The sequence below is a fragment of the Clinocottus analis genome, unplaced genomic scaffold, assembly GCF_023055335.1.
Source record: "Clinocottus analis isolate CAN_PGR_092001 unplaced genomic scaffold, fCliAna1.0.p SCAF_20, whole genome shotgun sequence".
Classification (NCBI taxonomy): domain Eukaryota; kingdom Metazoa; phylum Chordata; class Actinopteri; order Perciformes; family Cottidae; genus Clinocottus; species Clinocottus analis.
Genome location: NW_027175932.1, coordinates 2,283,089 through 2,301,903, shown reverse-complemented (window position 1 = coordinate 2,301,903; position 18,815 = coordinate 2,283,089). Strand labels below are relative to the sequence as shown.

At 41.9% G+C, this 18,815-nt stretch overlaps 2 protein-coding genes across 2 annotated transcripts in view; one reads left to right on the top strand and one right to left on the bottom strand.

Moving 5' to 3' along the window:
- Positions 1 to 12,559, bottom strand: part of lamb1b (laminin, beta 1b) — a 22,921-nt gene extending 10,362 nt beyond the window's left edge. Inside the window, exons 1-15 of the mRNA XM_068586331.1 lie at positions 12,463 to 12,559; positions 11,906 to 12,081; positions 9,546 to 9,681; positions 7,282 to 7,355; positions 6,120 to 6,308; positions 5,937 to 6,000; positions 4,760 to 4,962; positions 4,435 to 4,555; positions 3,892 to 4,080; positions 2,570 to 2,746; positions 1,733 to 1,845; positions 1,563 to 1,642; positions 936 to 1,071; positions 691 to 849; positions 1 to 15 (exon numbers count right to left, since the gene is read on the bottom strand). The exon at positions 1 to 15 is cut by the window's left edge and continues 119 nt beyond it. Coding sequence (XP_068442432.1) covers positions 1 to 15; positions 691 to 849; positions 936 to 1,071; positions 1,563 to 1,642; positions 1,733 to 1,845; positions 2,570 to 2,746; positions 3,892 to 4,080; positions 4,435 to 4,555; positions 4,760 to 4,962; positions 5,937 to 6,000; positions 6,120 to 6,308; positions 7,282 to 7,355; positions 9,546 to 9,681; positions 11,906 to 12,081; positions 12,463 to 12,496 — 1,866 coding nt within the window. The 5' untranslated portion in view covers positions 12,497 to 12,559. The remainder of the gene's footprint in view (positions 16 to 690; positions 850 to 935; positions 1,072 to 1,562; positions 1,643 to 1,732; positions 1,846 to 2,569; positions 2,747 to 3,891; positions 4,081 to 4,434; positions 4,556 to 4,759; positions 4,963 to 5,936; positions 6,001 to 6,119; positions 6,309 to 7,281; positions 7,356 to 9,545; positions 9,682 to 11,905; positions 12,082 to 12,462) is intronic.
- A 2,458-nt stretch (positions 12,560 to 15,017) lies between these two features.
- Positions 15,018 to 17,978, top strand: LOC137791773 (overexpressed in colon carcinoma 1 protein-like). Its single transcript, XM_068586919.1, has 7 exons — positions 15,018 to 15,246; positions 15,614 to 15,634; positions 15,786 to 15,810; positions 15,970 to 16,005; positions 16,179 to 16,255; positions 16,697 to 16,762; positions 17,312 to 17,978. Exons 1-6 carry the CDS (start codon positions 15,174 to 15,176, stop codon positions 16,744 to 16,746), a joined length of 282 nt encoding a protein of 93 aa, XP_068443020.1. The 5' UTR covers positions 15,018 to 15,173; the 3' UTR covers positions 16,747 to 16,762; positions 17,312 to 17,978.
- The last annotated feature ends 837 nt before the right edge of the window (positions 17,979 to 18,815 follow it).

Sequence of the window (18,815 nt, the reverse complement as noted above, 5' to 3'; positions counted from 1 at the left end):
CCACTGCTCTGGCAGCTGCACGCACAGACACACAAAAACACGGCATTTTTCACTCCGATAATTATTTTAACGCGTTGAAAACTGTGGAACCAGTTTTGTCTTCAGGCCTCTTTTCCCCCTGTGTGTTTGAGTCGTCTATAAACCCCAAAATAATTCTAATATTTGTGTTTATTGTATGTATTTGTTCAGCAAAGTCTTGGGAAAAAAATGTATACCTGCAAAAAAATCACTTTTAAAAGATATTTTGATCATAACTATGAACATCCAGCTTGAAATGAGCCAGATTCCCCAAAAATGCCTCCTGGAGCGTCAATAAGACACCTTTTTAAGAAAGTTTAGGACCTAAAGAATCAGAATCTGCAACAAAAATCACAATAAAACAAAGTCTTGTCCTGTTAGGAAGGAGTTTCAGTCAAAAAACGGTGTCAAAAATGGAAAAATTACATATTTTATGCCAAAAGGTTGTCTGAATGGGGCATGCTGGGACTTAAAATTGGCGCGGGAGGATTTTCGCACAGTTTAAGTTACTACAGGGAACTTTGTCGATGTAAAGGTTGTCAAACTATTTAGGAAATCTCTCATTTCACTGCAGCGGGGTCAAATATTTTGCGTATGAAGCCTTGTTGTGTAGCAGAAACACATGCAACAAACAAAATGCCCCATTTTGCTCAAAGCATAACCATTCATTACCTGCGGCTCATAGCGAATAAGCACGTCGTAGTCCATGGACTCTGGGACGTCGGTGATGGTGAACTCTAAGTAGGCTCCTTCTGGGACATTCACAAAGCCCATGCCGGTCCAGGTGGGGCTGCGGTCCAGAGGGTACGGCCTCGGCACCACGGTCACGCCCTGAGGGAGGAGCAAGAGATGGAGGGAGCTGTATAGTTAACACGTTCAGGTAGACGCGTTGGGACGGTGCACAAAAACACACGTACAGGTCCGTGCTTGGCGTCCTCTGCCTCGTAGGTGTAGTGGTCCAAGGTGATGAAGTAGAAGCCGGACTCCACTCGATCGCAGCGTCTTCCAAACATGTGCTCTCTGCACACACACTGACCCGAGTGAGGGTCACAGCTGTGGAGCGAGACGTTTAGTATTAATCTCAGTATACCTGCAAAAGTTCATGCATTTTTATTTTTCAGCGTTTTAGTGCAGATGTTTTCGGGTTGTTTCTGGTTTCCTGTTTTATTTTGAAGTACTTTTTGTGTCCTCTGTGTCCCTGCACTTCCTGCCCTTTTGTGATTATCTGCCCTGTCCACTCACCTGCTCCTTCCCTGTGTATTTAAACCCTGTTTGTCTCCCGCCCCAGTGTCAAGTCGTCCTGTTTTGATCCTGTAAACCTCTGCACTTCATCCAGTGTTGTTGCAAGACTCTTTTTTTTTTGAATGAACACATTTACTTTACACCGTTGTTGGCATTTGAGTCCTTTTTGATACCACCCGTGACAGTTTTGTCGTGAAATATGACTCCTTTGGGCTGTTGCATTCGATAATAAAAGATGTAAGAACATTAAGCACAGTCATAAGTTAAATAATGAACAAGTAAAAGTGATCTTTTTGACATACTTATTGTCGACAGCGCCGCCCTGATCACAGTCACATGCTCTGCAGCCGTCCATGTCATTGGACAGACCCCAGTGCTGCGGCTACAGGGAAAAGATTGAAAAACAGACATTTTGTTTACACACACACAGAAAAGTGTGAGTATTTGAATCGAGGGAGTTGTGTTTGCGCACCAGACACTCATCGCAGTTGTTTCCGTCAACGAGGCGCTTGCAGAAGCACCTTCCTGTGTCCGAATCACAGGAGCTTCCTCCAGACAGAGTGCCCAGCGGGTTGCAAGTGCAAGCTGCCAAAACACACAAACACAACAATGAAGCAACAGATTCGACTGAGTCAGAGAGTCTGACTGTCGTTTATCTACACCGTGCATGTGTGTGTGTCAGCGGGTTGATCTTAAGTTCTCCAGTAAAATGCACTTTCAATCTCTATTTCTGGTGAAATTTGAGACTATGTGACAACCTTCCACTTTAAAATTGCATTAATTTACACTCTTATAGTGCTGAAAAAGAAGCTATTTCTTAATGGTATTTTTCTCAGGGGGAGATAATAATGAATGGATTGTAATATAGATTTATATGTAGGTATTTTAATAGTTTACATGCACAGTTAAGGAGGTTGTAAAGGGTAAAAAACAGAAGTGGAAACAAAAGGGGAATGTCTTGTATCCCTTAAATTGTACTTAACACTTATTAATTGATCAGCTTTTGGATTTAAGGTGTTTTAGTGGGTTTGGGTTTCGCCTTTTGAACTTAATAGACCTATTAGAAGAGCTCTGGTTACCACATTGCTATGTTTTCTGGGCTAAATTAAGGAGCAACTCGTGGTATTTCAAGGCGTTCCTGTTTCATAGTGAGTGGAAACTCTCCACAAACAAAATCTAAGCGTCTCCACAGCGAGCTAGAAGACACACACCACGGCTAAATGTGAATAACTTGTCTGGCTGGATGACAAGGACGCTGAAAAGCGAGATATCACAAGTCAATATACACATTAAACACGTCGTGACTCACGCAGGCAGCCGTGGGGCCCCTGTCCCAGGCCGTGGTGTCCCCGCCTGCAGTGGTCGCAGCGCTCGCCCTCCACGTTGGCTTTGCATCGGCACTGACCCGAGATCAGACCGGCCGCCACGTTGGTGTGCGAGTCGCACAGCCCGCCCTGCAGAGACCCGGCCGGGTCACAGCTACACGCTGCGCAGACGTGAGGAATGACATTATGGGAAATTGTGAACGCTTCATCATCCCTCTCCACCTCACGGTCATGTGAAGAATATTATAACATATTTCACAACAAACAAACAGTTTGAGGGGAATTTAAAAATAGATTTCTTTCTGATGAAAGAGAGTTTCTTCAGATCACGATCACCGCAAACAGCGAGGACACTTTTTATATCTGAACTTTGATAAATAAGAGGATAATATCAACATCAAATAGGCAGCCTAAAAAATAAAACTACTTGGTGGTCAAGCTGTGTTGATGACATGAGAATATATATATATATATATATATATATATATATATATATATATATATATATATATATATATACATATACATATATATATATATATATATATATATATATATATATATATATATATATATATATATATATATATATGACACCTTGGTTGTGATCTGCAACCTCACTGCTAGAAGCCATCAAATCCTACACACTGGCCCTTTAAGTGAGATCTTTTAGCAATATCTGAGTACTTATTCCCCCACTGCCGAACACACAGGAAGCCTTATCTGAGGCACAAGAGAGGAGATCCAAATGTCACGCTTGGAGGCGCGATAAAGTTCCTGGCAGCCTCTCAAAATGTCTCACGTGCGATGATGAAATTTGGGCCTGAAAGAGCCACTGGAGGAAAAGTCAAAGAGTATGTGTGTGTGTGTGTGCTCACCAAATTAAATGGAAATCAGCCCGGTGGATTACGATATTTCTCGGGTAAATTAGGACTATAAATGTCCGGGCTGTCTGCTCTAGTGAGGGCAGACATGTCTTGCTCTGTAACAAAGTGATGTGCAACAGCAAAAGGTCTTATCTTCTCGTGACATTACATCACCGGCAAGTTATCCGTGAGTGTGAACGGACGAGAGCTGCACGAACAAAGAGCTGTGTGTACTTTAGAAGATGAGTCCTGGTGGGAGGAAGCGGCTGTATCTCCACTTGTACTGTAATCATGTCATCATGACGGAGCAACAGCGCTTCGCCTCAAAGGCCGCGGGTCCAGGTGGCGCTCGTCTGAGGGAGAGAAACCCGACCCGGAGGAGGCCGACGTGCTTTCTAAACAGACCGTGAGTGTCGATGGGCGGAGGTCGGGTGGCTTACGCTCGCAGACGTTGGGGTCCCTCAGGTCGCGGTTGGGGTGCTGGTGGTAGAAGGGCGCGCACTGCTCGCACTGCCGGCCCATCGTGTTGTGGCGACAGTCGTCGCACACGCCGCCGCTCATGTTGCCGGTCGTCACGTACACGGCCGCGTCGAAGTGGCACGACGTGGAGTGCTGGTTGCACTCGCACTCTGAGGAGGAAACGCACATTTAATGCTGTTTTCTTCTTGATATTTGCAGCCCTAACCCTAACCCCCAATCATACTTATTGCTTGAGTTGTGCTTACAGGTTGTAGATGGGGATTATAGCCCTGATTTTTATGATTAATTTGATATCAAACATGTTTTCTGGGGCGATTCATACCATGTTTTTTTCTTGATTTGTACCTTGTGACCTGATACAAAAGGGTCCCCATTTTTCTCTTGTATTTATGTGTTATCTCATTGTTTTCTTCTGTGTTATAAACTATAGAAATTGTATTTCCCGTATGGATTAATCTACAGATTGTGTGCGTAATCTGTACGTTCATGTTTGGTGTTCTTACTCTTGCAGGCGTGGCTGTTTCGGCCCTCAGCGGGTTTCCACGGCAAGTCGTGGTAGAAGTCCTGGCAGTGCTCACAGTTTAGTCCCTTTGTGTTGTGATTACACACACAGCGGCCATGGACCTACACACACACACACATACACACAAATGCAACCTATAAGAATATGTATATGTGTATAATATGTATGGATATTCAAAATGTCCATTTCTTCCGAGCACTTCGAAGGACTTCCATGAAAGTTTTCACAGGTATTCATTCATTCTGCATTCATTGCGATCGTCCGAGTGTGTGTGTGTGTGTGTGTGTGTGTGTGTTCAGTCGTACCATGCCCTCGGCGCCACTCGGCGCCCCGTCGATGGGCGCGCACTCGGAGGCGTGGCCGTAGCAGAAGCAGTTGCCGCGCACCACCATGTCGTAGAGCGAGTAGTAGTACTTCTCCGTCACCTCCTCGCGCGAGTCCAGCAGGTTGTCGCCCAACGTGTGGAGCTTCAAGAACTTCACCCGCAGGTTGGTGATCTTCAGCATGTCTGCACACACACACACACACACACACACAAACACACACACACGTTTTAAGTTACTTGCCGAGTTTCCAACCTCAAAGACGCCACCTTTGTTCCTCACACACCCACAGTATTCACCACATACTTAACATGAAGGCTGTGTGTGTGTATGAGTGTGTGTGTCTGTGTGTGTGAGTGTGTGTAGGCGAATGCACGAAAGGCCGAGTCGCTCCAACGCGTGAAATTCCACCCAGCGCTCCTCCCGAGCCGAAAACTGGAAATCACCTCAATACCACCATGTGTTCGTCAGACACCAGAGAGGTCAAAGGTCACGCTGAGGTCAAACTGAACCCCCGGCAGTGTGTCCGCTTGAGTTTTCTCCTAAAATTTCAGCCACATGTTACTCTACTGGTCCGTTATCTTCAAATAATGTCCAGTAGTTGTAGTGAAGTGCGGTACAATTACAATAAATCACTTAAAAGTAAAAACGACAATATACTTTATAGGAGTTTTAACCTTTTTAGCTTAATAGATAGGAGTCATTTTTCCTTCTGTACCTCTTGTTCCCCGTGTTCAAGGAGTCATATGAACCCTAAATGAGTTCTAATAATCCCAAAAATATACTTTTATACCATATCATAACTATGAACAACCAGCATGATTATGAGTCAGATTCATCAAAAATGGCTCCTCGAGTGGTCAAACTGTCTGTTTCAGGGCCTTAAGAACAGCCCACAAACTAATAAGGCACATTTTTGGAAAGATTAGGGCCTAAAGAATGACACAAAACACAATAAAACAAAGCATTGGCCTGTTAGGAAGGAGTTTCAGTCATAAAACTGTGTTGTTCAGGTTCATAAATTTGAAAATTACTCATTTTATGGCAAAACCATTGTGTGACTTAAAGGGTTAAGGGGCCTCTAATCTACACAACGTCAACCACACAACAACAAGATGCCAACGCTTTGTTCCCTAAAGGTAATTTAGGATCAGCTCACTCTGTATCCTCAGGCTGTAGGGGTCGTCAATCGAGAAGACGGGGTCCAGCACCCGAAATATCACCTGGAAGAGAAACAACAGTTTGTATTAAAGGGACTTTTGTGAGCGGCTATTTCTCCTTAAACTCTCAGACAAGTTAAATGGAGTCCAGACGCTCGTATTATGATGTAAATAATCGTCACCTCTCCCTCTGTGGACGGTTCGATGTCCGAGTAGTGGGAGTCGCAGATGATCTCGTCCACTTTGGCCATCGGCCCGGAGGAAACGCCGGGGAAGGACGCCTCGCAGTCGTAGGCGAAGTAACGATAAACCTGCCAATTCTTCCCAAAGTCCATGGACCGCTCGATCACCATGGCAGCCGGACGAAACGTCTGCAGAAACATCGCAGAGTCTTTTATCGTCAGGTTTTTTATTTCTGCAGCCACATCGGGTTCCACTTTTTCCACCGTTGATGCTTTTTATTCTTTGAAATAACTTTTTTTCTCAGCATTATCACCTTTTGATGATGTTTTAATCTGATTAAAGAACATTTTAATCTGATTAAAGAACAGTTTAAGATGATTAAAGAATGTTTAATCTGATTAAAGAACATTTTAATCTGATTAAAGAACAGTTTAATATAATAAACGAACGTTTAATATGATCAAAGAACAGTTTAATATGATTGAAGAATGTTTGAATATGATTAAATAACGTATATGATTAAAGAACATTTTAATATGATTAAAGAACATTTTATTATGATTAAACAACATGTTAATATGATTAAAGCACATTTTAATATTATTCTCGCCCTGATTTTTTTGTTTAATTTGATATCTAAAATGTTTTTTTTTGTGTTTTTTGGATTTATACCATGTTTTTGCATGACCTGATGAAATAATATGTCATTAATGTCCAGTTAATCCCAACTAATAACTTGTTTCTTTGCATATTTTACATGAAGATTTCAGTATAAATGACTTTGGGGGGACTTTTAATAAACTGTAAATATATGTTTTCCCCTCATTAGGATACCAGAATAAAAAAAAACCTGATATTCCTGAAGTGTTTTTTTCCTGCCATCTAATCCCAAAGCGGGACGAGACCGGATGCACATGGAAAGTGTGTGTTGTGATTATGACGATGAATATCTGGCACAACGCCAGCTGGCCACCGTCATGTGAAAGCAAGAAGAGTTTTTTACTGCACAGCCTCCAACTCATCCCTCCTTCCTCTCTTCCCACCGTCCTCCAGAGACCAGAACCATTTACCACATTCCTCAAGCACAGCTGTCGACGCCGCGTTTATCTCCGTGGGTATAACATGTGTGTGTGTGTGTGTGTGTGTGTGTGTAGCAGGCACCTTAAACGTCATGATAAGGTGTGTGAAGTGGAACTCGGCCTCCAGGTCGAGCTGGATGGTCACATTCTCCACGCCTGCAGGTAAAAAAAAGAAACAGGAAATTAACAATTAAATCTCCCCCATTCATAAAAAAACACAACTAAAAACGACGACACACCCCAGACAGACTTTCTCACGCACACACACACCATTTATTCTTCCTGTACATGTTTGTGTCGCTGAGGTTTCTGAGCGTTCACACGTGGATCTAATAAAGCTCCGGTTCTGGATCGTGTCGCAGCAGCTACTCCTACATTCCTCCTGACGTTTATGTGTGAATGTGGGTTTGATCTCATTATTTATTTCATTATTTATTGAAAAACAGGGTTCTCCTATTACCTGGATTACATAGTAAAACTCTCCAGCTTCCCTTCAGGAAGAGTGCAGGCGCTTGAAGCTAACTTTACATCGAAGCTAAATCTTGTAATTATAATTTCTGGGTCCGTCACATGATGCCGTGTCTGTAACTCTGGGAATAATAAAGTTATAACAGCTGCGTGGCCGTTAAGTCGACTTATCCTCAGACATCAGCTCATGTGCTAACTTATGGAAAGTATAGACATTTCTGCTTGTTGCACACACATAGTCCTTTCAAAATAAAGTTCAGTCTGCTCAGGAATCCACTTCGTAAAAAAGTGGATAGAAAAGTAAAAATACTTAGAAAAGATCGTAAATTACTTAGTTATGTTGAGGAAAAGATCGTAAAGTACTTAATTAGGTTCAGGAAAAGATTGTGAAATACTTGGAAAAGATTGTAAAGTACTTAGATATGTTGAGGAATACATCATAAAGTACTTAGATATGTTGAGGAATACATCATAAAGTACTTAGATATGTTTGGGAAAAGATCGTAAAATACTACGATTTAGGAAAAGATTGTGAAATACTTCGAAAAGATGATAAAGTACTTAAATATGTTTAGGAAAAGATCGTGAAATACTACGATTCATGAAAAGATCGTGAAATACTTAGTTCGTTTTAGGAAGAATTCGTAAAGTATTTAGTTGTTTAAATCATCGTGTTCTAAAAGTTGTAAAATGCACCAATAGTAAAAAGCGAATGAGCTAAAGAAGTCAAATAATGAAACAGCAACTGTTTGACTGAGCGGGTTAATCCAGGTCTCTCTTCACGTCTTCACATCACAGCGCAGAGACAGAGCTGCAGGACGACCACCAGGGAATTAGGAAATCCCGAGCAAAGCCGCTGTGTGTCTGCGGCTTCCTGCCGTTTGTCAGCCATCTGCACTTCTGGCCGCCGCCGCCTCCCATGACTCATACCGCCGGCAGATTCCCGGCGCTCCGAGGGGAACGACGACGAGCTGGACGAGCGAGCAGAGAGGCCAGAGTTTGCTCCGCTGGAGCTGAACGACCTTACGTCGCCGTCATTTCTTTCGGCGGTCACATGAAGGAAGTGTTGATCGTTAACCAGACGGATCGGCGTGAGTGGAATCAGTTAATGTGCAAATTTGACTTTTTCTGCACCAAACGAGACAAATACAAAGAAGAGACACTAAAGCTATTGTTTTAATAACTGATTCATACTTTTAGGCGGTTTTTCATGCAATAAAATGCCAAAGATGTCATAATTTCAGACACTTTCAGCCTCTGAAATGTAAAGATTTACTGAATTTATTGTCTTAAATTGCAGTAAACTGAAAAATATTGAGAATCAGAACTTTTGAAGGTGTCACTAACGAGTATCTCACACTACTTTCTCAGGTTTAATAAATATATATTATAGACTATATTCACTCACAAGAGCCACTATTCTGCAACAAGTACATTTACTTTTGGGACTTTAAGTACATTTTGCGGTATTTGTACTTTTACTGAAGTAAAGTATCTGAATCCTTCAGATACTTCAACTGTTTGTGGAGATTTCTGAACCTCCGCTGTCTCATTACACACTTCCTCCTCTGCCCGCCTCCACCTCCACCTTTAAACGCCGGTGTGTTCAAGTGACGACACGCGTTTCCATCCTGCACACCTGTTCTCCCCGGCACACCTGTAAGCCCCGCCCCCTCGGGCCGCAGCGAGAGTCCCTGTGATCTCCCCTCGTCTAGTCATTACCGAGCTCGGTTTCCCACGAGCGGAGCCTCGGTCGCACGCTCGGCTGCTTCTTCCTTCATCTTCGGTTCCGTCTCTGTAATTCGACGCTAAACACACTCTTTTTTTTTTCTTTACTCCTTTTGTGTTTCTCACGCACACGCGAGGCGCCAACCTCACCGTTCTCCGACTGCCACCAGGTCTTGAGGCGGTTGGGGGCGAAGGTGGTGACCAGGTTGTCGATGCTGTGGCTGACTTGGTTGAGGTCATCGTCGAACATCCGCCTGGAGTCGCACACGAAGCATTTCTTCTCCTCCTGACGGACGCAGAGAGCACGGAGGAGGTTAAAGACGCTTCAGGAACTCACAGTGAACGCAACATAAAAGAGAAGGAAGGAAGTCTTTGTTTCTCAACGACATCGTCTTCATGGAGACTTTTAAAAAGATTTAATATCTCAAAGTCTGCTGGATGAATGTACGTCTTGACAGAAGAGGATGTGAGATGCTTAACTAATGATTATTTACATAATCAGTCAATCAGATTATGAATCATTTGGTTAATGTAGTAAAATTATGCAACAAAAACAACCCAATGTAACATCTTCAAACAGCTTCTTCTCTCCAAAATAAAACGCCTACATATTCTTCTCATAACAGTCATGTGGAGAACATGCGAAACCCATCATGGCGGTCGGTTTTGAACCTTTTAAACCAATCCACAGCCCTTTTGCAACAGCATGCGAGGACATTTTAGGCAAAGGAGTGTTTCCAGCTCTGTGAACGTTGGAGGAAGACGATTCAAGCAACAAAAACATGAATAAACTGTTTGATTTAGAAGAACTTCACTGTTTGCAGCAGCTTGAATGAGTTCAATAATCATGTGGCTGTAGTAGCAGCGCAGTGTGTGTATCACGTGTGTGTTTAACGATGCGTTGGCTCCGACACACTGAAGTATCGCGGTCTCTGAATAAACAAGAGTTTCTCAATCTTCGCTCCTGCCAACAGCGTTGAAACGTGAGCGCCGTCTCTCTCGGCGGTGTTTATCGGAGGAGAGGCTTCGCTTCCTCCCTCATACTTGAGGACTTTGCTCATCGTCAGGAAGCTCAGGAAGAAAAAAAAAGGCCCCCGCAGGGTGTCACTTTATAAGGACGCCATTCACACAGAGAGCTCGCCATAGGGGTGTTTGATGAAGAGGAGAATACCCTCCTCCTCTTCTTCTCCTCCTCCGGCCCAAATGCACACAGCCAAGCGATTGTGAGGCCACACAGCGCTTTTATTGTGGAGAGGAATGTCTGGACTGACACTCCACGAGACAGCGAGCAGATACTGTACTGCCCACACATGACGGAGGGAGCGGCATAAGACACTGAAGTGATCAGTGGGAGAAATGACAGTTTGTGGATGTCCAATGTGAGAATTTGATGCTTTTCTTCACCTTATTGGACAGTAAACTCAACATAAAGCGACGTGAAATGATCTGAAACAATGAGAAGACGGCGTCTCGAGGTCGGGGAATTTACAACGGGGCGTTTTGAATCTGTTTTGTGACATTTTGAAGGCGCTGATGAGAATGAACATTTGTTCCAGAAGCGCTGATCAGGATCAACTCACTGCACATTTAATAGACTCTTAAACATAAACACATTTAAATAGCGTGAGGGTTTCATCGCTGACATCAAACCGGCTCTTTTCTCTTGCAAAAATCAGTCAAAGACATAAAAAAAGGCAAATTACAGTAAAAAAAATAAATGTTTTTTTTTAAATTAGTTTTTATCAAAAGCAATGTTTAAATGTTAAACCATTGTTTATTAAAAATAATAATACATATAAATAGAATATATATAAATAAATACAAAATAAAGAATATATATGTATAAAAAAATAAAAATAAATTTAAAAAAACAATGTTTCGCATGATTTACTTGTTTAAAAAAAGCTCTTGTCGGTTTAAAATGTCTACATCAGTTTCTCACTAGTACAACATGTACATGTATGTATGGTACTAGTACTCAGTACAAAGAAAAGTTACGTTTTCTGCGTACAAATGTGGTTTTATGTGCATACATTTAGATGATCTACATGTGTGGTTCGCTATGACCGACTGAACTGGAATGCACATTTGTATATTTTGGACCTCTCGTGACTGATTTACCTGCAACCGAGTCGAGTGGAAAGAAACCCGCTCTTTAATCAATCTCACCACTGAGGGGATGTGGTATACATTAACATGGTTATTCTCTCTGTCTTGATTCATAACCTTAACATCGTGGGTTCTTATTAAACATCAACTTGTCGTCGATCTCCGTCACGATTCCTCCTGTTAAAGGAACATTCTCACTCCGTGTTTCAAGCTTCAGCAGCGAAGGTCAAACTCATTCTGCTACTTATGAAGCAAGAAGTCTCTTAAAATCACCTGTTTGTACCAAGATACCGAGCATTTCTTCCCACTATTTGTAGTTCATGGTCTAAACGGATCAAGAAAACAACTTAAAAGTATGTTTCCAGTGGCTTGAGATCATTTCCCAGCAGCATTTTTCTTACCTCCAGATGTCCGACGATGCAGAAGCGCTCGGGCTGCTTCAGGCCGCAGGTGGAGGACACGGAGAGCTTGTGTGCGCGGCCGATGAGCAGGTCACCTGTGGCCGGGTAGCAGCTGCCCTCGGTGCAGACGTCCGGGAACCCCGGCAGCTGCTGCGCCCCGACGGGCCGCCACAGGGCTGCGAAGAGGAGGGAGACGATGAAGAAGAGGAGGAGGACAATCCTGAATCGCCCGTGATAAAAACGGGAAATTGTCCCATATATCAGCTTTTAATTATGTGGAAAACCAGAAGCGTGAAGCACGTTTGAGGTGGGTTTAAATTGAAATCACAAGGATTCTCTGTCAGGGTTGCGCAATACAATTTAATTGAATCGTCAAACCTTCCAGCAGCTTTTGCCCTTTCTCAACTTCCAAAACAATAACATTTCTGGGAAAAAAAATGACTAATGGATTACAGATGGCTTTCATTACATGTGTAGCTGCTGGAGACTTTTTTTTCTTTCTGTGTCCTGAAAGCACCTTAAGTAAAATCTGTACGAAAAACAACTTCAAAACTCACCCAGAGATGCGACGAAGAGGATTATGAGCGACATTTCCAAGTGCGGGACATTGAAGGCTCGTCCTGGAGAGGATGTTGCTGCGTCCTGCAGCTGAGAGAGGGAGGGAGGGAGTGTGAGTGTGAAGTTAGAGTTTTTTGTCTAGTAGAAGTCAAAGTCTGCCCCTCTATGGAGTGTGGGAAGTGCCCGTCCCAGCATTACCTCCTGTATGGAGTGTGAACAGTGCCACGGACTGAAGCTCCCAGCAGCTGTGTTGAACATCCCTTTTGTGTTTAATGATAATAAGGAGAATTATTTAAAAAATACAAAAAGGGCTCAATATGCAGAATACCCTATGTCAGACTACGGTGTATTATATTGTTGTATTATAATAATTGATGCATTAATGTGTTCATTGCTTTCATTTTGCAGCTGGTAAAGGTGCAGCTCATTTTAAGAACTTTATATAATGTTTACCTGCAGACATCAATAAAGTGTTATCTACATCGTGAGTCATTTGTCGGTTATAATTTGAGGGATCAATCTTTCATCCGGAGACAAAGAGCATAATTTGATAAATATATGACAACACTGCCCCCATGTGCTCACAATGAGGAACTACAACTTACTGTCTCTTCATGTCATTCTTATTCTTTACCCTTTTATATTATAATATATTCATATATATATAATAATATTACTTTATATATAAGATAATAAAGATTTAAATTCACTCTATCTTTTTATAATTGTCAGATATCCTTTTTTTTATTACCAAGATTTTTATATTTGCAATTTTCATTGGTGTTTTGGTGCAAAATAAAAGAACAAGTAAGAAAAAAAATCGATAAAAATCTTTTTAGATTTGGATCCAAGTGTTTGGATCGTTTCTTTCATATATTTCTGACTGAATGAAACACAACGTGAGGAACTCTGCACATTAAAATCGTTTCTGATGAAAGACCCTCAGCATGCGGCCAGAAGTCATTTCCACTTCCTGCTGGAAAGATCAATTATGTCTGAAAGTCACTTTGTGTGTGTGTGTGTGTGTGTGTGTGTGTGTGTGTGTGGCATTAGTCATTTTGACAGACGTGAAGGCAGAACAGAGTCTTTTCTTCCTTTTTCTTCTTCCCCGCTGCCTAACCGACGCACAAAGTCTGTTGTTGTTCTTGTCAACCAATCAAAGGCGAGGATCTGCCGACAGTGGGCCTTTTTCAAAACGCAGTTCAATTTAAAATGGTATTGATTTCCCCCGGCGGGGATATTGCAGCGCCTGAAATGTCTCTAAAGGTTTGCAGTTCAACATTAGTAACGAGTCAGGAAGAAATTTGGGCAACAACATTTTTAAAAAAGGGCTTTGCTCGCTGTTTTCAGCAAAAAATCTCCAAAAAAAAAAGCAATTTTAACACTTTTGCTTTGCACCAAACTGCAGATTATGAACAAAATAAAGCAACATTTAGCATCTAAAGAGCTCTCAGGCGCCGGTGGAGAGCAAACCCAGAGCTAAAAGACAGACAATGCTGGATTTAGATCCATCAGATGGACCCAAACTCTCGATTAATACTAATTAAATAATCATTTTTCTATGTTTACAGCTTGTTTCCACTGCCAGTGGCCAAACATTCAGTTATTCCAGGTTTAAAAAGCTAAATTCTCCCCCAAAAAAACCCTCACGTCATGTTCTCCAGTTCCCTAGAAGGGAATCACATGATTATCAGTAATTGTTCTTTTTTTTTTAAAGTTATTCTCAGCACATCTATTTATGAATCATCGCACCAGGACGATAATGCCACAATTAAAAGTTTGGAGGAGAGAAACAATCACGTCTCCGGAGGCGTTATTTTCTTTTTTCGGCTCGATAATTATGCGTTTCCCACTTCTGACTTCCCACGCCGGCTCGTGAGCGTCAGCGTGGAGCGGCCGGAGGAATATGAAGAGCATTTAAAACGTCTCGTTCATGAGTTTGAAACCCGGAGGAATCCTCCTGAAAAGAGCTTTCAGAGGCAAATCGCCTCAGAAGCAAAGGCTTCTGGGTAGAACCTCGTTCCTTCTGGGTCAAACCAGAAGGTCCTCCTCTTTTTTAATCTTGGAGCGTCAGCGTCATTGAGGTAAGTGTTCCTCACTGGACGTCCAGCTGGTTCACGTTGAGCTTCCTGTTGAATTTATTTATGTTTCACACCAAACGAGTCAGAAGACGTCAAGAAACACATTTTATTGTCTCGCTGCTATTCAAAAATTATAATAAATAAATGTAACGTGTGTTCTTCTTATTGTATGTTGTGTTTCTTTGTTTATTTCTTTGTTTGTCTGTTTTTTACACCTCATAATCTCATGTTACAAATTAGTAAAGCTGCTAATAATCTGGCTTTGTTTCTCATGTTTTATGTCATTTTTATCTCTCAGAATACCCTCTCTCCTTTACTCTCTCCTTCTCTCCCTCCCTCATCCTCTCCCTCTCTTCCTTTCCTTCTCTCTCCCTCTCATTCTCCCCCACTCTCTATCCTCTCGCCCTCCCACTCCTTCTCTCTCCCCTCCCCTCCTCTCTTTTCTTACCATCATTTCAATCCTTCCTCCATGCCGACAGGAACCCTCGATGGACTAGAAGGACGACCTCGTCCTTCTTTCTTTCTCCGTACCTGTTGCTCCACGGCTTCTTCATTTCTTCTTCTTCTTCTCCTCATCCTCCGGTTCCTTCCTTCCTCTTCTTCTGTGTTTTTATACACTCAGGTGAGAGATGGGGTGTGGAAATTCCTCACCAGCCGGCAACAACAACAACAACAACAGCAGCAGCAGCAGCAACACTGGAGGTGAGAGAGCAGAGAACATTCAACACATTCAACGCTTCTCTCTCTTTAGTTGTATTTCAGAGCTTTTAGAGACTTTTCTGTCAGAAAATGGAGTTTTTTTCCCTGTAAACTGCCGTTAAACACACATGAACCTCTCTGCACTTGTTTCATGTTGTTTACTGTTCAAGAGACGGTCAAACCTCAACTGAAACAAAAGGTTCTTATATCCGCAGCTGTGAATTGAGCCAAAGGTTGTGAGATCTATGAGATCATAAGTGTTTAAAATGTTAAGGGTGCGATGCCTCGCTGGCTGCTCACTGTTTATCCAAGTTACAGATGTTTCTTTTACCTAATCTTTTTCTTCTTCTTCTCCTTCGTCTTGCTGCAGATGTTCTTCCTGTTATCTCAGGTAGATGAAAGTAAAAAGATGTTTGTACACTTAAATTAATATGAAGATCATCACAGAAAGAACAAAAAAAACGTAATAAATATGGATATAAATTGAAATCTGCAGACTGTTCATCATGTTTAAATATGTAAATGTGTGTTTGTGACTTCAGGACGTGCCGAGTCCACGTCAAAGATGTGAGTTAGTTTCTCCTCTTTCATGTAAAGATCACACTCAAACACGTTTACAGACGAGTCCTTGTTGTTTGACCTTTCTCTGATGCTCCGTCAGCACAGAGCTTTTAATGTGTGTGTGTGTGTGTGTGTGTGTGTGTGTGTGTGTGTGTGTGTTGACAGATCAGAAGAGTCAGTGGCAGAGGACGACAAATGGAGGTGAGTCAGTTCTGATTTTCAGTCTGTGCAATATTGGTTTACATATAATATTGGTTTATATATAATATAAACCAATATATATATATATATATATATATATATATATATAAAAAATCAGAAAACCACATTCTAAATCTAAAATATTTTTACATTTTGCGTGTTTGTGTTTGTAGGAACTATGGAGGTGTGTATGTGGGTTTTCCTGCCGACCTGAGCAACATTCCTGAAATACAGATAGGATCACTCAAAGGTAACACACACACACACACACACACACACACACACACACACACACACACACACACACACTATATTATCATATTTTGTTTGTGACGAAAGAAAAAAAAGAGAGTAACATAAATTGAAGCCACTGTTTGCGACAATGTCTGTACTTCGTCTGTCCCTCACTCTCACACACACACACACTCACACACACACACACACACACACACACACACACTTCCTGTTGAGTCTTCAGGGTCATGAGAGCATGGGAGAGAGACAACACTGACGATCACTGCAGTCTGTGTTTATGTTTTGTTGATTGTCTTTCTGTGTGTGTGTGTGTGTGTGTGTGTGTGTGTGTGTGTGTGTGTGTGTACACATGTTTACCAGTAAGTTCTGTACATATTGTATATTGTTAGTGCACCGTGTGCACTTTGTGTAATATTAATTAAACTGACTTCCACAGAGAGAGACCTGCAGTCCCTCAGGAGGCCGCTGTGGGGGGACGGCTTCTAATCTAATGACGAGCCAGGTGTGTGTCGCTTCACTGTGTGTGTGTGTGTGTGTGTGTGTGTGTGTGTGCATGTGTGTGTTGTGTGCGTGTCGACCCCCTCCAGTGTCTCTCTGCCTTTTCTCATTAAGGATGAGGATGCTGACATCAGATGATGTCAGCACGGTGCAAAAAAGCACTTGAAACTTCCTTGAGTGATCAGAATATATATATATATATATATATATATATATATATATATAAATATATAAAATCCCTTCAAGAAATCATACATGATATTATTTGAAATAATACTATTTGCAATTCTGTCATTGTGTGCGTTTGTTTTTTGCACCTTATTGATAATCTTTATTCATATTTTGTTCTTATTTGCACTCTTTCCTTGCACAACTATTTCCTTTGGGATAAATAAGAACACAATATGTTTGCAACAAGAGATCATTCCTGTATTAATGCAGCATATTCATGTTGCACTGGGGGGTTTTCTTCTTCCACTGCATCTATTAAATTAAATCATGCGTTCACGTGTTTGAGTTTTAAATCACGCTGCCGTCTCTTTGTGCCCGAAAGCTGCAACAGAAGCAGAAACCCTGCAGGCGTTTTGTCATCGGCTTCAGATGGGAACCAGCGGAGCCAATCTTCTCCCCAGCAGCCTCCGTGAGGACTGTAATGGGATCCGCTCTGGTTGAACCGGCCGCCGGGGGCCAAACAAACTGCTCAAAGACTCTGGTGTGCAAAGAGGATGAAGCGGTTCACGTGGAGCTCCACTTGGTTTCGCTGCGTGTCGCAGCCACAACATGACGACAATAGCGCGGCGGAAGATGTGCTGGCTCTCCATGTTGAGGATGAGACGCACTGATTGAGGTCAGACTGTCATTCAGGACCTTCCTTAACCAGCGCAAAAGGGTTTTTTTGAGAAAAAAAGATGTAATGAACAGCGCTGTGCCATCAGTGTCTGATTTAATGTATAAAATGTTCAATTTAGTTGATGAACTCACACTTATACGTCATTAAATATTTATTGAACAACTATTTTCAAAGGATTTATCGATGGATGCTCATTTTAAATGTATTTTATTTCATCTTCACGTCCCCCTTCATTTGAGAACCATGGACGCGGGACATTAAAAACAGGTTTGGAGGAGGATGATGGTGATATTCAGTCAATAAAAGCGATAAAAAACGGTGTCGGCCGTTTTCTGTGACTCAAAGCTCTTCTTCTGTCACTGCAGCTCGTCTTTACACAGATGATACTGGTTTGCTGCGACGTTGATGTCGTGTGTCCCTGAAAAAAGGTGAATTTGTGAAGTATCGGCTGAAAATAGTCCTGACGAATGCTCCATTTTCCAGTCATGAGTCACGTTGGCTAAAAAGCGGAAGCAAAGAGCTTTTTGATTGATTTCTGAGCCTTCAGAAAAATAAATAATACATGTTGTGAGCTGCTTTTCAAGATGTTTGTCTTCAGTTGGAACCGATGGGTCTGAAGCCGAGCGCTCCAGAGCTGTTTTGTTGTTGGTTTTGGTCTTTAAAGGATTAGTTGACAACAACAATATGGAATATAAGATCCACTTTAGCTCACAGGAGACTTCAAATAGAACTGCTTCAAGATGTCTGAACGTTTGTCCCACTGTGTGAAGTACATGTGCTTTATTATAATAAAGATAACGGAGAACATGTGTACACCTTGCTTTACAGTGTAAACTTAATAAAAAGGATAAACATTGCAGCGCTCACCCGTTTGCTGTGTTTGAAATATAAACCAGGACACGTGAAAGGATGAAAGGACAGGAAGTGGGTTCCTGCGGCGAGATGACGTCAGAGAGTCGTCTTCTCCTCCGGGGCTTTTATTCTGAAGGGAAGCTGCTGATCGCAGCTGCTGTTGTTTACTGGAGAACCGCTGCTGGTTTAATATCGTTCGAGTTATTCAATGTGGATATTAAATGTGTCATAAAGTGGTATTATTTTGTGTTTTTACACGTTTAAATAGCTAAACATGACATGAAATCCCTTAAATACTTTATTTTTTATAAGGTTGATTGAGTACTTTAGTGGACTAAAGCTGAAAACGCAGTAG